At 47.2% G+C, this 16,089-nt stretch overlaps 2 protein-coding genes and 1 non-coding gene across 4 annotated transcripts; 2 read left to right on the top strand and 1 right to left on the bottom strand.

The window, feature by feature from the left end:
* Positions 1–2,833: 2,833 nt before the first annotated feature.
* Positions 2,834–7,491, bottom strand: LOC122237114. The gene is made up of 3 exons (XM_042979843.1): positions 6,950–7,491; positions 4,506–4,558; positions 2,834–3,447 (listed from the first exon to the last, which is right to left on the bottom strand). Exons 1-3 carry the CDS (start codon positions 7,489–7,491, stop codon positions 3,419–3,421), a joined length of 624 nt encoding a protein of 207 aa, XP_042835777.1. The 3' UTR covers positions 2,834–3,418.
* Positions 7,351–11,888, top strand: CHCHD5 (coiled-coil-helix-coiled-coil-helix domain containing 5). Of its 2 annotated transcripts, XM_042981993.1 has the most exons (4): positions 7,351–7,560; positions 8,449–8,589; positions 8,690–8,855; positions 11,719–11,888. In XM_042981993.1, coding segments are annotated over exons 1-4 (333 nt in total). In that variant the 5' UTR covers positions 7,351–7,558; the 3' UTR covers positions 11,743–11,888. The 2 variants fall into 2 exon arrangements, with proteins under 2 accessions (XP_042837927.1, XP_015393103.1); XM_015537617.2 differs by lacking the exon at positions 7,351–7,560 and having other exon boundaries at positions 8,438–8,589.
* Positions 11,889–15,743: 3,855 nt separating this feature from the next.
* On the top strand, positions 15,744–15,816 carry TRNAK-CUU. The gene has a single exon. It is a non-coding gene; the product is annotated as a tRNA-Lys (tRNA).
* Positions 15,817–16,089: the final 273 nt, after the last annotated feature.

Raw genomic sequence — 16,089 nt, 5'->3', positions numbered from 1 at the left:
TGTTGCATGTGGCAGAATTTTTTTTTTCTGAATAATATTCCATTATATGTATATAGTACATTTTATCTGTTCATCTCTCGATGGACGTTTAGGTTGTTTCCGTATCTCAGAAATAATGTTCATATACTATATTTAATGTAATATCATCAAAATGCCATTTCCATATGTAATAAATTTATTGAGATATTTTACATTCTTTTTTCATACCAGTCTCTAAAATCCAGTGGCTGTTTTTCCTGTGTACAGTATTTCAGTGCATGGATATACTGTCGTCCCCTGTTGATGGGTATTTGGAAAGTTCCATTCTTTGGCTATTGTAAACAGTGTTTGCAATACGTAACTTTGTTGTATTCACTTGTGAATGCATGCTCTTTGATGTTAAACTTCACTAATAATTCTTTCTTGAGTCTGGCTTTAGGTGTTTATTACTAACTGTAAGACAGATCGTGCTAGACTGAGAAGAATATCCATTCAAAGGATATCCTGGCTTTGCTTCATGAGACTGTTGGAAAAAAATAAGGAAAAATACATTGTACCTACTGGCTGATACTTCCACCTACTGTTAGTATCCCAGCTAAACTTTTTAGATTCATCACTAAAATTGACATTGGGGCAATTCATAGAGCTGAGACATATTTCACCAGTTTTACATGCATTCATTTGTATCTGTGTATACAGTTTTGTTCTGTTTTATTCATGTGTAGATTGGTGTAACCACCAACATAATCAAGACACACAACTATTCTATCACAAGGCTCCTTCAGGCTTTTACTTTATAACTACCTACCTCCATCCCCCATCTTTAACCCCTGGCCACCACTAATCTGTTCTCCATCTCTAGAATTTAGTCATTTCAAGAATATCAGAAAAAAATATATTGCATAAATGGAATCGCACAGTATGGAACCTTTTGAAATTGGCTGTTAACAGTCAATGCAATTCCCCTGAGATCCATTCAAGTTGTTGCATGTAGTTTATTCCTTCTTACTGCCGCTCAGCATTCCATGATATGGAGCACAGTTCTTCATTTGCTTTTGGGTTTTGGTGGATCATGCTTTTTGGTGTCCTAAGAACTCTTCAACCCTAAAGATGTTCTCCTATGTTACCTTCTAAACATTTTACAGTTTTATGCTTTACATTTAAATCTATGATCCATTTATCCATTTTGAGTTTTTGTGTAAGATGTGAGGTTCAGATCAAGATTCTCTCTTTTTTTTTTTTTTTGTGCCAGAGGATTGGGTGATATATTCTGTATCTCTTGGAATGTTGGGTTGGTACAACACAAATCACTATATGCAGTGAAAGGATACAGGTATAGACAAGATACACATATGAATGGAATGTTGTTATAAAACGTCTTTTTTTTTTCAAGATTAATATTTAGTTAAAAAGTTCATTCATTTTGAGAGAGAGAGAAAGCATGAGTTGGGGAGGGGCAGAGAGAGGGAGAGAGAATCCCAAGCAGGTTCCACATTGTCAGCGCAGAGCCCGAGTGGGGCTTGAACCCACGAACGGTGAGGTCATGATCTGAGCCGAGTCAAGACACTTAACAGCCACCCAGGTGCCCCCCCCAAAAGTGCATTTTTAATCAAAGAGCTATACACAAGATGAAGTAAATTATTTGTCTCTGTCAAGAATGTTGATATAACAAAAATGAATTGCCCTGCTGTGGTCTTTGAAAGTAACCTGAGTTTTATTTAATGGACATGCCATACACCCAAGTGGTTGTAACAGGTACTACAAGATCTATTTATAAAAAAGAGGTTTCAAGTATGTGTAGTACATCTTTTGATGGTAAGAAGCGTTCCTGTTGGGAAAATGTTACAATGAGGACAGTGTCAGTGGGAGCAGTACCCATGTGGGACCCACCAGGTGCCCCAGCCCAGCCCTGTGGTGTGGGTAAGGCAGTACAGGACTGGGGAAGAGACCACCGCACTGATGGAAGAGCTGGTACGGGCCGGAGTGCTTCACACATTCCCACAGGCTGTCCACACTGCCCTCGGCCTCCGATCAGTCTCGGTAAGTCTTTTGACAAAACTGCAAGTATTAATTACTGACAATGATACAGAGGGCAGCCTGTGGCAAAGGGATGTAGGTTAAAGTGCCCCCTGGGTTTTTGGCCTTGGTGTCCCAAGAGGAGAGGACAGAGACACCCAGGTGATGCGAGTGGAGGCAGAGATGGGAATAATGCATCTACTAGCCAAGGAACTCCAAGGACTGCCTGCGACCACCAGAAGCTGAGAGACAGGCATAAAACAGATTCTTCAGGGCCTCCAGCAGGAAATCAACTGCCAGCCAGCACCTTGATTTTGGACTTCCGGCTTCCTGAACGTGAAAATGCATTTCCGTTGTTTTAATCCACCAGGTTTGTGGTAGTTTGTTATAGCAACCTCAGGAATCTAATCCTGCTGAGGCTCAGCTCCCTAGGGAGCACAGGTTAGATAGCATGAGTTCTAAGTGTGCAATTTCCCAGGGTGCCTCCATGTGGACAGAGATTGGTGAGGAAGCCCAGACTGGCTGCAAGGGAACCAAACCACTTAATTAACCCTTTCCATGCTTCCTTTTCCTTCCCAAGTGGTGTAGGGTCTTACTTGAAACATCAAATACCACTTTTTTTTTTTTTTTTTTTTTTTTTTTTTAAGGGAGAGAAGAGAGAATCCCAAACAGGTTCCTCACTCAGCACAGGGCCTGATGTAGGACTTGATCCAATGATCCTGCGATCATGACCTGAGCTGAAATCAAGAGTCAGATGCTCAACAGAGAGCCACCCAGGCACCCCTCAAATACCACTTCTTGAAGGCAAAGCCAAGAAAGTGAAGGCAATGTTCTCTAATCTAGGATGGGTTTCTGCACACCTCCCTTTCAGCCTGTGGCCCACAGCTCTGGAGGACCTGGAAGAGATCGTCACTGGGACCCATTCATCAGCTGCAGCTTCTGAATCTGTATCTCCTATGCCTCAAACCCCATGAATCTGCAGTGGATGAGGAAGGCACAGGCAGTGCTGAGGAGGTGGCCAGGCCCACTGGGAACCCCAGCACCAGGCAGCAGCCCAGGGGAGGAGGAAAGAATTGCCCTGAGTGAGCGGTCAAGGTCTTGCCTAAGACCAGTCCCCAGGAGGCAGAACAGAGCCCAGCAGACCTCACCACGAGGGCACCACACCCTCTGTTCTGCAGCACACCCATCATCACCTAGGTTGTTAAGCTAGTGCTTGTCAGTTTCTCTAGGACAGAGCCATGACTTTCACCTCTTCCCAAACCCTCCCTCACCCAACACCCTTAATACAGGCCTGTGTGGAGCACAGCAGGACCCAACAAGTGGACCCTCTTCCAAGCCTCACTGGCCACTGCATAGAAGTGACAAATGGCTGGAATCCAGAAGCAAGAGGCAGGGATGGGATTCATTGCAGTTCCCAGGAATCCTAAGGCTTTGGGCTCTGGAAGAAAAAAACTGGGAGACATGGGATCCAGGAGACACTGGTGAAGTGAAAGTTAAGCTTCAAGGAAAGCATTCCTTTTTCTCCCCGTCTTTTTTTTTGTTTTTGTTTTTTTTTAAACTAAGGAGCTTAAGTGGCACCTGGGTGGCTCAGCCGGTTAAGCGTCTGACTCTTGATTTCAGCGCAGGTCACGGTCTCAGTTTTCATCAGGGTCTGCGCTGACAGTGAGGAGCCTGCCTGGGACTCTTTCTTTCTCTCTCTGCCCCTCCCCTGCTCTCTCTCTCAAAATAAATAAATAGACCTTAAAAAAAAACCCTGAAATTATTTTTAAAAATATGGAGAAAAGAGGCCAGGAGACACCCCCCCCAACCCCAATTCAGAGTATATGGTTTCCTCTAACAATTACCTGTGCCACTATTTCCAGAGGAGGAGTGGTCCTGAAGCTCTACGTCACTAGCCACCTGACTAGTGAGAAAAGATGTAATGTGGCTGGAAGAATGTGACTGCTCACTGCCGTCCTCAGCCTGGAGATTTCACATGTATTGGGCTTGTCAGGATCTGCCTCCCACCCATCATGTCCTATAAACTTAAGATCAAGAGGGAGAGCTTCTAGAAAAGGCAAAATAGAAAAGCCCAGAAGATGAAGGTGGCAGTAAAGCCACCTGAGGGGACAGAAGGAGCTCTCAGAAGTCCAGGAGACCCTCTCCTAATTACAGTGCTCTTCTCATAACTCCATTAGGAAATCACTGACATACTCAGGCACCATCCCTTCCTGCCACGTGGGCCCCTCGGGGGATCAAGAGTCAGGACTCACTTTGTTGCCAGCTCACAGATCATCTGGTCAAAGTTGTTTCTGTGCTGCCATTAGTGGTGGCTCTTACTCTGGCCAGGGATCAAAGCACTGAACAACTCCTTCCAAGTCAGTCACATTCAACAAGTGCACGCTCCCATCCAGCATCCGGTACCCACCCATCACACTCCCTGCCTCTCATCAAATCTGACATGCCCTATCTGGAGGACTATATCCTCAGTGACATACACAGAAAGACAAACACCACATGATCTCACTTACATGTGGAACTTGAAACAGCTGAACTCATGGAAACAGAATCGTAACTGCCAGGCCTGGGGCGTGGGGGAAATGGGGAGATGTTGGTCAAAGGGTATAAACTCAGTTGTAAGATGAGTCAAGTTCTGGAGACCTCACTTGAAATCTGCTAAGAGATCAGATCGCAAATGTCCTCATCACACTTAAGAAATGGTAACTACAGGAGCTGATGGATATGTTAATCAGCTTGACTGCAGTAATCATTTCACAATGCCTACGTATATCAAAACATCACACCATATACCCCCCCTTTTTTTTAGTTTAGTTTTTTTTGAGAGAGAGCAAGCAAGCAGGGAAGGGGCAAAGAGAGAGGGAGAGAGAGAATCCTAAGCAGGCTCTATACTGTCAGTGTAAAGCGTAATGCAGGGCTTGAACTCACGAACTGTGAGATCATGACCTGAGCTGAAATCAAGAGTCAGACACTTAACCGACTGAGCCACCCAGGCGCCCCATTCCTTTTTTAACAGTATAAATTTTTGTCTATTTTAGTCGCTGCTGTTTCCCCAACAGCTAAAACAGTTCCTGGCACATAAAGCAGCACTTAATAAGTATCATTCGAGTCAATGACTGGGTCTCATCTTATCCTCACGCAATCCTGTGAGCATATGGTTTCATTCATTCCACTACTCTGCCAGACCCCATGCTATGGGTGGGTGGGTGGGAGGAAATCCAGTGGTGACCATAAGATAGATACAAGGCCCCTTCCCTTGTAAAGTTCCAGGGTCTTAAAGCAGGCAGAAAATAAGAAAACAATTACAATACTAACAAATTCTGATAAGGCTAGAAAGGGAAAGTACAAAGTGCTCCAAACCATCTGCTCTGCAGATGTCACTTCGGTTTCTGCTCACAAGGGCATCCTGAAGCAGCTGTTCTGGAGGAAACTGAAACCCAGAGAGCAGAAAGATTCTGTCCAAGATCTCTGATTCAAACCCAGGTCTGCTTCACGCCAAACCCCATCGTCACTTAGGTCTGCCTGACATTTGATCCCTAGAGAGAAATTTAGTTACACTCTTGTGCTATAGGCCAAAATCAGCCTAGAAGCTTGGGGGCATAGGTGTCACACTCCCCAGAATGGATCTCTTGCTGGGGTCTTCATCTTCTCCACTTGTGAACCCAGATCTTTGAACCCCTCCCCTTGAGGAAGCACATTACCCAGACTTCGAGATTAGACTCGAGAAGTGGCAAGGGACAGGTTAAGATTTCACTTAAATGTGAAACATGAGGATTCAGTCCACATTTGAAGCCAAAATATTGTCATTTATGGGGTTTCCTCCCCTTCTCTCCTACCAGAAATACACTTGGAAGTTTTTGCAAGTAAGAAGGAGGGCTTTGGGTGAAAAGCTTTCCTCCCGTGCCCATGGCTCCAAACCTGTCCCTGTCACCTGAGGCAGGTTCAGATGGCCAGTGGCACAATCTTATACCAAGGGCCAACCAAGAGCAGCAAAACCGTAATAGCCTCCTCCAACAGCTCTCACTTATCCAGAACTCCTGAGGGTCCAGGCTGTGCCCTAAACTGTTCACATGCACTATGCTCTATGTAAAAGATGTCAATATCATCATCCCTACTTTACCGATGAGCAAGTACACAATACTCCAAGTAATTGTCACTTGCTCACAAGTAGCTCTTGCTCCTCAAACACCAAGATGAAGTGCATTTTATGTTCATTTTGGCCAGAGTCTGGGAAGACCCCTACATATTAGACTGCTGGGCTGATGCTTAGTCTCTGCCCAAGGGATACTTGCGCCCAACCTCACAGGTGGGGAAACATACCATCAGGCCTCACACTGGAGGACAGGACAGGAGGTGGAAACAATACCCTGCCAGGAGAAATCAGAAAGAATTGCGCATTAAAAAAAAAAAAAAAAAAAAAATTAAAAAAGAAAGAAGGGTTGCCTGGGTGGCTCTGTCGGTTAAGCGACCGACTTCAGCTCAGGTCATGATCTCACAGTTCGTGTGTTTGAGCCCCGCATCGGGCTCTGTGCTGACAGCTCAGAGCCTGGAACCTGCTTTGGATTCTGTGTGTGTGTGTCTCTCTCTGCCCCTCCCCTGTTCACACTCTCTCTCAAAAATAAACATTAAAAAATTTAAAAAAATTTTAAAAAAAGAATTACGCATGCCCATAATCACGTGAAGACATTATTAAAATCAAGTCCCGGGGCGCCTGGGTGGCTCAGTCTGTTAAGCGTCCGACTTCGGCTCAGGTCATGATCTCGCGGTCCGTGAGTTCGAGCCCCGCATCGGGCTCTGTGCTGACAGCTCAGAGCCTGGAGCCTGTTTCGGATTCTGTGTCTCCCTCTCTCTGACCCTCCCCCGTTCATGCTCTGTCTCTATCTCAAAAAATAAACGTTAAAAAAAAAATTAAAAAAAAAAAATTAAATCAAGTCCGGCCTGGCTCCTGGGCTTATACCTAGAAGGAGGGGGTCTGGTCTGGGTAACCCAGGTACAGCCGGTGGGACGTCCAGGCCGGCTGGTCCCACTCTTGCGACCCCTCTTCCCGCCGCTCCGTGCGCGCGCACGAACCAGCACCCCGAGGGGACAGGGAGCGCTTGCGCAAAACAGATGGTGGCATCGCGGCGCTATGCAACAGACTCCCAGCGCCCAGCAGCCCGCAGCCACCGTGCCTAACCTAGCCACCAACGGGGCCACGCTGATAGACTGCAGCAACCACTCGCCACCAAATCCCAGTGGGTAAGAACTCGCGCAGTAGCGGCCACGCCTTACTTCCGGTGCATTGCGGCACCGCCCCCGCAATCCGGAAGTAGAAAGAGGTACAACAACCGAGTCAGACTGGGAGCCCGCGGTGGCTGCGCAGGCGCTGCCAATACAGGCGGGACCGGAAGGAGACACAGGGCGCCGCCATGACAGGTTGGTCCTAAAGGGAACGAGGCAACTTGCCGGTTCTGTAACCGGAAAAAACGAGGCAGGGACAGCTGACCTGGGCGCCGCCATGACAGCCTGCACCGGAAAAGGCGGGGCTCTTCTCCCTGACTGATTTCCCTCCGGCACCGGCCTCGAGATGTGAGTAGTGGGAACGCCTACCTCCGATCGGCCGCTTCGCCCTTTCCCTTCCCCAGTGACCTAAACCTAGGCCCGCACTCCGGGAAGAAGGATTGGCCTCTTTGTTCCTCGGAGAACCTATCCTTAGGGCCCAGCGCCGTCTATTACAAGCTCCATCTCCGCGTGGAAGAGAGAGGGAGGTCCCGCCCTCTGAACGTTTAGGCTCCGCCCCTGTTTCTCGTAGTAACTGAGGACTTTCAGGCCCATCCCTAGTGCCCGCAGACTTTTTCTTAGACCTGATTCCGCTCTGGATTTCTAGATCTTGTTCCCAAGAGCTTACTTCTAGGACCCTCCAGAGCTGTCCCAGAGCCCCATCCTCATCCAGGACTTCCACATCTCTAGAACTCTGAGACCCACCCCAGGATCCCCAAACCTACCCCAGGGCCTCAAGTCTCACCTCCAGTAACCCTGTCCTCAGGCCTAATCTTGAAGACTCTCTGGTCAAGAGACGCTTCCCCAGGACCCAAGATCTCACCACGTGGGCTTACAAACCTCTTTTTAGGAACTCCCAAATCCTTTAGGGTTCCCAGGTTTTTTTCCCCTAGAATTCAGTATAGTTAGGGCCCTGTTGAGGGATGCCTGGACTCCCAAGACCCTTCTTGCACGATCCCAAGGCTTGCCTTTGAATAATTAGGTCTTTTTTGGAAAAGATCTCCACTATCTTCCCAGAAGCCCTCCAACCTGTTCCACATTCCCCAGGGCTCATGCCTTACCTCTCCCTCCACTTCCCTGACCCTATCCCAGGATCCTTCAGACTCCCTAGTGTTCCTGCTTCCACCTCCAACCCAGACCAGAACTCCCTTTCTTGTCTGTTGCCTGGAATTATCCTCAGCCCATTATGTTCCACAGGCAGGCGGCCCTGGAGGTCACTGCTCGCTACTGTGGCCGGGAGCTGGAGCAATATGGCCAGTGTGTGGCGGCCAAGCCTGAGTCATGGCAGCGGGACTGCCACCACCTTAAGATGAGTATCGCTCAATGCACATCCTCCCAGTGAGTGTGGGCAAGTATGAGACAATGTGTGGCGGGAGGCAGGGGGCGAGGTGGGCAGTGGAATGGAAGTCTGAATGCCTGAAATGCCCTACCTCCACAGCCCAATCATCCGGCAGATCCGCCAGGCCTGTGCTGAGCCTTTTGAGGCCTTTGAGGAGTGTCTTCGACAGAATGAGGCAGCAGTGGGCAACTGTGCAGAGCACGTGCGCCGCTTCCTGCAGTGTGCTGACCAGGTGCAGCCACCACGCTCACCCTCGAATGTGGAGGTGAGGCAGGGGCTTATCAGTTCTAGTTGCTCTGACTAAAGACCTGGGAGTTATCCCCAGCCCCACCCTACCCCACACAGACCTGCGCTGTGTGCATCCAGAATCCAGAACAGGATCATTTCTTGCCCCTTCCCATAGCCCCTGCTTTAGTCCAGCCACTTTCCTGACCTGTTCACCTCCAGGATCCCTGCTCCAGCCTTTTCCTTGGTCCCCCTGAATCTCGTCTTACTTGCCTCCATACAGTGGCCAGAGAGAGCATAGAGGAACTAAAAATGAATCACGTTACATGTTTGCTTAGAGCTCTTCAATAGCTTCCCATTCACATTGAGAACAAAATCCCAGGTCCTCGCTGGGTTCTTTGTGTTCTTCCTCAGGCTTCCTTACCTGCTCTCTGTTCCCTTCCTCACTGCCCCTCAGCTGTACTGGGATGGGGGTGAGGGGGGTAAGTCTTACTCTCTTTAATGAATATAGTACATAAACAGATATGCAGTATAACTATGGTATTAAAATTTTGTGGGTGACTGCAATTTTTTAAAAAAATGTCTATAAAGACCTCATGGGGAGCAGTAATAAAAACAAAGTTGAGGGGTGCCTGGGTGGCTTAGTTGGTTACGCATCCAGCTTCAGCTCAGGTCATGATCATGCGGTTTGTGAGTTTGAGCCCTGCATCGGGCTCTGTGGTGACAGCTTGGAGCCTGGAGCCTGCTTCAGATTCTGTATCTCCCTCTCTCTCTGCCCCTTCCCTGTTTTCTCTCTCTCTCTCTCTCTCTCTCTCTCTCTCTCTCTCTCTCTCTCAAAAATAAATAAATGTTTAAAAAAACAAAGTTGAGAAACACTACTTTAGATGTTCACTGTCTCCCCCCACTGGATGGACTGTGAGCTCCTAAGACAAAAGTCACATTTTGTACCACCTCCCTCTTAACACCCTCTCATTTGGGCCTCCATGGCTCTGTATTATCCCTTTTAATCTATTCTCTCTGATAGTTCCAGAGCAGTCCCAGAGGAAATCTGACCATGTTCTGCTTCCCTTAAAAAACTTTTCCATGACTCTTCATTTCCACCAGGCCAGATCTCACTTCTGGAACAGCTTATAGGTCCCTGCATGGTGTGGACTCTGGCCCCACCACTCCCTACTTTCCATCTCAAGCCCTGCGTTCCAGCCCCAGTGAACATGGGTTATTCGAGTGCATGCATGTCTGTCCTGCTGGCAGGCTGTTACCCAACTGTTTCCTTCTGCCTGGACTGCCCTTCTAGGCCACCTGGCTACTTGCTATTCCAACTTAGATATCACCTCCCTCTGGAAATCTCCCATGCTGGCCTATCCCCATCCCCAGGCACCCATGGTCTCTGAGCTCCCTCCATCATGGCTTATATCTTACTGCCTTGTCACTGCTTCATTTCTATTGCCTGTTGCAGAGAAGTTCTTGGCTAAACGTTGAGATACCTTTCTGACAGGCCCTGTAGTCCTTGTTTTGTTTTGTTTCATTTTGATAAGGCAGCAGTAAATGAAAAGTTCAGGCCCTAACAGCCGACACTAGCACGACTTTTGTTTTTTTCTTTAATGAATATAATTTATTGTCAAATTGGCTTCCATACAACACCCAGTGCTCATCCCAACAAGTGCCCTCCTCATTGCCCATCACCTACTTTCCCTCTCCCCCACACTCCCACCCTTCTTCAGTTGTTCTCTGTATTTAAGAGTCTCTTGTGGTTTGCCTCCCTCCCTCTGTGTCTGTAACTATTTTTTTGTCTCCTTCCCCCATGGTCTTCTGTTCAGTTTCTCAAGATCCACATATGAGTGAAAACATACGATATCTGTCCTTCTCTGACTGACTTATTTCACTCAGCATAATACCTTCCAGTTCCATCCACGTTGCTGCCAATGGCAGGATTTCATTCTTTCTCATTGCCAAGTAGTATTACATTGTATATATAAACCACATCTTCTTTATCAGGACTTTTAATTCTTAGAGAATATCTAGTAATTTCATACCGTTCACATTAGTTTCTTAGTCTATATGTTTGTCATACGTTAGCATTGTTTTTTTTTTTTTTTTTCCGAGTTGTTTGGGCATGTGAACAGTAAAGACCTCACCTTCCCATCTTAGGGCTAGTTGTTCCCTCCCTACATAAGCAGCCAGCCTCTCCCTGGTCTTCCCTGTGGCCATCCTGCCCCGCCCCCCAAGTCTACTCTCCCCTGGCGGCCAGAGGAACTTGTAAAAATGGCAATTAGGTCACATCTCTCCCCTTTACAGCCTTGTCATAGCTCGTCAGTGCACTCAGAATAATTACCACCACACCTGCTCCTCCTCCCCATCTTCCTCCTTCTGGGTAATGGCATCCCAGGTGCAGCTTTCCCCACCTGATTGCGGGCAGCGAGATGCCAGTCTCTGTTCTCTGCTCTGCAAAGTGGCAAACATGTAGCCAGTCTCATCTCAGAAAACATGATATAAGGACGTCTTATGTTCATGTAGCTGACAGAAGTGCTACCTCTACCTCCCCCTCCACACACCCTGATTTACTTTTCTTCGTAGAACTTACCCAGTTGACATATTTTTAGTTGTTTGTTTGTTGTCTGTCTCTTCCTCGAGTTAGAGATTTGTGCCTGCTTCATTCAGTGCCCTGTAACAACGTTACGGAGGAGGTGCTCAGTAGATATAGTAAATGGAGCCTTCCCTGCTCCCAGTGACAATTCACTGTGTCTCACGCGTTCACATGGCAGATGGCATGGTCATCACTTAATACTTTCCCCCTCCAGACTGTGGACTTGGCAAGGGCAGCCTCTGCTGAAATCTCCCCGGTGGTGGTCCCAGGGCCGGGCACATAGTAGGTGCTAGTAGATGTTGATGTGTTTTTTCTATAGGCACAGCCGCTTCCTGCCTCCTGAGGACTCTTTGAGCCGTAGGAAAACTAGACGTGAGTGGCCACTTGATGCCCCCACCCCTGAAGAGTGGCCAGGTGAAGTCATGAGGACCCTGGATGTGGGTCTTGCTTCTCTGGACAGCAGGACTTACAATAAATAAAGACTCTATATACCGGGCTTTGATTCCTGCCTTCAGCACCTGAGGGGCCCCTGGAGAGCTGGCTGGGCAGAAACCCTGCTCCTCTGTTCGCCAGCTTCACTTACTGTGCCAAAGAAGGACGTGTTCACCAGGGTTAAGCTGACTCCTCTTCCCTTGTTAGCTCTGCCAACGGCCACTTCCTGTCTCCTGCACAGACATGGGAAAAGGCTCTCTCTCCCTTCCACTTTAGCATTTACCAAGTCTTTATTGAGTGTTTACCTGAGGCTTGGAGGGCAATAAATATCACACTTCTTTTCCTTCTGAGTTTTGAGCCAGTTGCGTGATAGACATGCACACTAGGCGATGGGGCTAAAAATACTGGCTTTCTTATTGAAAACGGCTGCATTGTGGAATGTGGCTTAGAGTCTGCTGCCCTGGACTTCTGCCTTCGTTTGTGTTCTTCCAGAGTCCAACCTTGAGAACCGGAGAGCAGATAGTATATTTGGAATGTGTGATTCCAGAAGCATTTGGAAGGGAATGGGGAGGTGAGACAGGAAGGCAGCCAATAAAAGGTGCATTATCAGGCCAGTCACCACCGTGGTCAGTGGGCTCAATCCAAGGGGCAAGGAAGTTGGGCTATAGATCATCAACTCCCCATCTGTCACTGGGGCTGTTGCCATGGGTGTTGACCATCTAGCACCTCTGCCTGCCCCATGTGTTGTCATGTGCCCTGCCATCAAAAGAGCCCTGAGCGGAGAGTAGTGGAGAATCAAGTAAGCATTCAGGGCCCAGAAGAATGCTGAGTGGATGTGGGCAGGGACCAGCAATGGCTGCTGCAGCTCCTGAGCATTTCTCCTCAGGAGTCCGTGTTCTGTGGGCCCAGCTATTTGATTACACGCTCCCCACCAGGGGCATGTCCTAAAGGACAGAAGGCAGACAGACACGTATGTAGGAGAAAGAACCCCAGGTGCCCAGTTGGTGTGCCCAGGACCGGCAGCCAGATTCATTCAGACATGTCGCTTCCCCCTGTGGGTGACTCCAGACTCCCGGAAATTAGAAGTGACTGACCAGTGATGACTGGACTGACTATTTGAAGCCTAAGTCTTGTGCTCTGGCTTGGAAAAACGAGCTAGAGTGTCTCCTCAGGATTTGATCGTTAAGACAAAGAAAGTTGTCACTTGGCTTGGGAGCTGAGGTAGAAGTCCTGCCATCGGGGTTGCAAGAGCTAACAGATGCCAGGAAGCCCAAAGCAGGAAAAACCCAGGTAGAGGGAGGACTGTGATTAGCTTCTGTGGTCCCTAAAAGGGCTGCTTGGGTCCTGCTGGCTTTCTGTTCGCAGCTCCAGTTTTCTTGGGCTGTGGATTGAGTCCTCAGATTCTTTGTATTCAGCCAACCCCACTTTGCCTGGGTAAGCTTGAGTGGGGTTCTGCTCCATGTAGCTAAAGGAACTGTGATAAGAACAGACAAAACAGGTCAAGACTATGTAGAACCTCTCAAAGTGGCCTCTCTCCCAATAGGCTAGACCAGCTTCCTTATCTGGTGGTATCAACGGTCCAAGAGAGCAAAAATGGAACCGTCAAAGTCCGTTTTTACCACTTTCTGTTGGTCAATGCAAGTCACAAGGTCAACCCAGGTTAAAGGGGTAGGAGACTCCACCTCTTGATGGCATTTGGCTGCAAGGAATTTTGCCCACATTTAAACTACCATAGGAACTTTAATAGTTTCTATTCCTGTGGTGAATTGCGTTTAGGAATTTTTCACATGATCTAAAATTTCAAACTGCCATAAAGTTGTTCATAATAACCTCATATAATCTTTTTAATGTCTATAGAATCTGCAGTGAAAGCTGCTTTCTCATTTCTGACATTGGTTATTTGTACCCTCTTTGTTTTCTACTTATTCAGTCTTGATTAGTTTACCAATTTTAATCTACACAGAATTTACTTTTGGCTTTGTCGATGTTCTTTGTGTTGTGCATTTGTTTTTAATTTAATTATCTTCTTTATAATTACCTTTTTGGATTTAATTTTGTTTTCTACCTTTTAAAGTTTATCTTTCTGAGAGGGAGAGTACGTGTGTGCGCACGAACACACGCATGCACACACACACACACACACACACACACACAGCAAATGAGGGAGGGGTAGAGAGAGAATCCCAAGCAGGCTCTGCACTTTCAGCACTGAGCCCAATGTGGGGCTCATGGATGGTGACATTATGACCTGAGCTGAAATCAGGAGTCAGTCACTTATCTGACTGAGCCATCCAGGCACCCCTGTTTTCTACCTTTTTGAAATGGAAGCTTAGCTCACTGAATTTTAGCCTTTTTTTTTCTTTAATGTTTATTTTTGAGAGAGAGTACAAGCGGGGGAGGGACAGAGAGAGAAAGACACAGAATCTGAAGCAGGCTCCAGGCTCTGAGCTGTCAGCACAGAGCCCAATGCGGGGCTCGAAATCACGAGCGGTGAGATCATGACCTAAGCCGAAGTTAGATGCTTAACCAACTGAGCCACCCAGGCACCTCATCTTTCTTCTCTTCTAATGTATGTATTTAAATTTCCCACAAAGCAAGCCTTTCTGTTTTGCATTTTTCATTGATCCCAGCTTATTTAGAAATTTAAAACTGTATTTCTAAATTCCTAAGCATATGGGGATTTTTCTAGTTATCTTGCCTAATTGCAATTGGGCTGGGAACACATTTTATATGGTTTCAATCTTTTGAAATATGTTGAGACTTTATGGCTTGGCATAGGGTCAGCTTTTGTTAATGTGCCATCTGTGCTTGGATCATAATCCTTGGTTCATGATGCACTATCTTAGGTTGGGTTCCCCCAGAAATAGACTTTGAGGCAAGGCATTGGGAGATGACCCCAGAAAGCCCTGGTAAGGCTGAGGGAAGTGAAACAGGAAGGGAAAGCAGTACATCAAGGCTGCCTTATCAAGCAGATTATCACTGGGCAACAGCTTAATTCTCTGGGGAACTCTGGGAAACAGTGGAGAACATACCTTCCCACTCAAGAGGTGGGGGGTATTTATACACTAACCCCCATCAGTCATTTAGTTCAGGGTCACTTAGGGGACTGGAGTTTCAAATTCCCTGCTGCTTCCTGTTTGTCAGATACAGAGGCAGAGTGGACTTCGGTGGAGAGAAAGCTCTCTAGCAAAGAGCAGCTGCCTCAGTGCAGTTCACTTCAGTGGTAGCCACCCTGTGGCCATTCATTACAATGGCCACCACCCATTGCCACAGCCGCCATTGCCCCAGCCTGTAATGGCTGCCTTAACAGCAGCCACCATCATCTCAACTTCCTTTGCTGCCTGTCGCTGCTGCTGCCACCCATCACTGCATCCTGTCACAACTGCCATTGGTGGAGGTATTGCAATAACAGGAATGCTTTCAAAATGCTTGACTCAGTTCACAAAGAATGACTACCTTCAACCAAGTAGGCCACCTAGAAGTGGTGGGCATGAAGGCTGAGGGAGTATTGAGAACAGTGTGGGGAGGGACAGGTGGCGGTGTATGGGGACGTGTGCAGATGCTGAAGTGGATGAGTGAGCCGATGACCCTCAGGATTCTGAGGAGGCAGAAAATGGCAGTCAAGGGAGTGCAGAGGTGAGGAGGTAGGGTTTGTTAAGCAGAAAGCAGATGTCCAGCAATCTCCATTTCACCTTGGTGGTTGAACTGAGGATCTGTGCTTGCCTTCGAATATACTGACTTTGTTGATAAAGTCATCAGAATAAGAAATAAGTATTTCAGTCAGTACTTCCCTTCAGTGGGCAAGCAAGCACCTTATTTATGCTGTGAAAAGCTTTCAGTCAGAATATGCACAAATAGAACCAGATTCTCTAAGGAAGTTTATAACCCTGAAAGAAAGCAAGTTGGCAGGGCACCTGGCTGGCTCAGTTGGTAAAGCATGTGACTCTTGATCTCAAGGTCATGGGTTCAAACCCCATGTTGGGCATAGAGCTTTAAAAAAAAAAAAGAAAAAAAGAAAGAAAAAAAAAAGCCAGCTGGCTTCTACCATAAAGTATGTTGCTTTTAAAAAGTCTGAGCCCACACCCTACAGCAATTAAATCAGAATGTCTTAGGGTGAGACCCAGACTTTGGTATTAAAAAATATATACCAAGGGGCACCTGGCTGGCTCAATCAGTAGAGCATGTGACTCTTGATCTCTGGGTTATGGATTCAAGCCCCATGTTGGGCACGGAGCCTACTTTAAAAAAATGTATATAC

Source organism: Panthera tigris, chromosome A3 (assembly GCF_018350195.1).
Source record: "Panthera tigris isolate Pti1 chromosome A3, P.tigris_Pti1_mat1.1, whole genome shotgun sequence".
In the NCBI taxonomy this organism is placed as follows: Eukaryota; Metazoa; Chordata; class Mammalia; order Carnivora; family Felidae; genus Panthera; species Panthera tigris.
The sequence above is the reverse complement of the archived record's forward strand: the minus strand, read 5'-3'. Positions and strand labels throughout refer to the sequence as shown.

Excerpts from the sequence above, each read along its gene's own strand:
- CHCHD5 (XM_015537617.2), top strand. The coding sequence starts at position 8,438 with ATGTTCCACAGGCAGGCGGCCCTGGAGGTCACTGCTCGCTACTGTGGC. Across the intron at positions 8,590-8,689 it reads GCTCAATGCACATCCTCCCA|CCCAATCATCCGGCAGATCC; the intron begins GTGAGTGTGGGC and ends CTACCTCCACAG. Across the intron at positions 8,856-11,718 it reads GCTCACCCTCGAATGTGGAG|GCACAGCCGCTTCCTGCCTC; the intron begins GTGAGGCAGGGG and ends TTTTTTCTATAG.
- LOC122237114 (XM_042979843.1), bottom strand. The coding sequence starts at position 7,491 with ATGGCGGCGCCCAGGTCAGCTGTCCCTGCCTCGTTTTTTCCGGTTACA. Across the intron at positions 4,559-6,949 it reads ACCAGACCCCCTCCTTCTAG|GCCTGGCAGTTACGATTCTG; the intron begins GTATAAGCCCAG and ends CCCACGCCCCAG. Across the intron at positions 3,448-4,505 it reads AGCTGTTTCAAGTTCCACAT|TTTTTTTCTTCCAGAGCCCA; the intron begins GTAAGTGAGATC and ends CATGTCTCCCAG.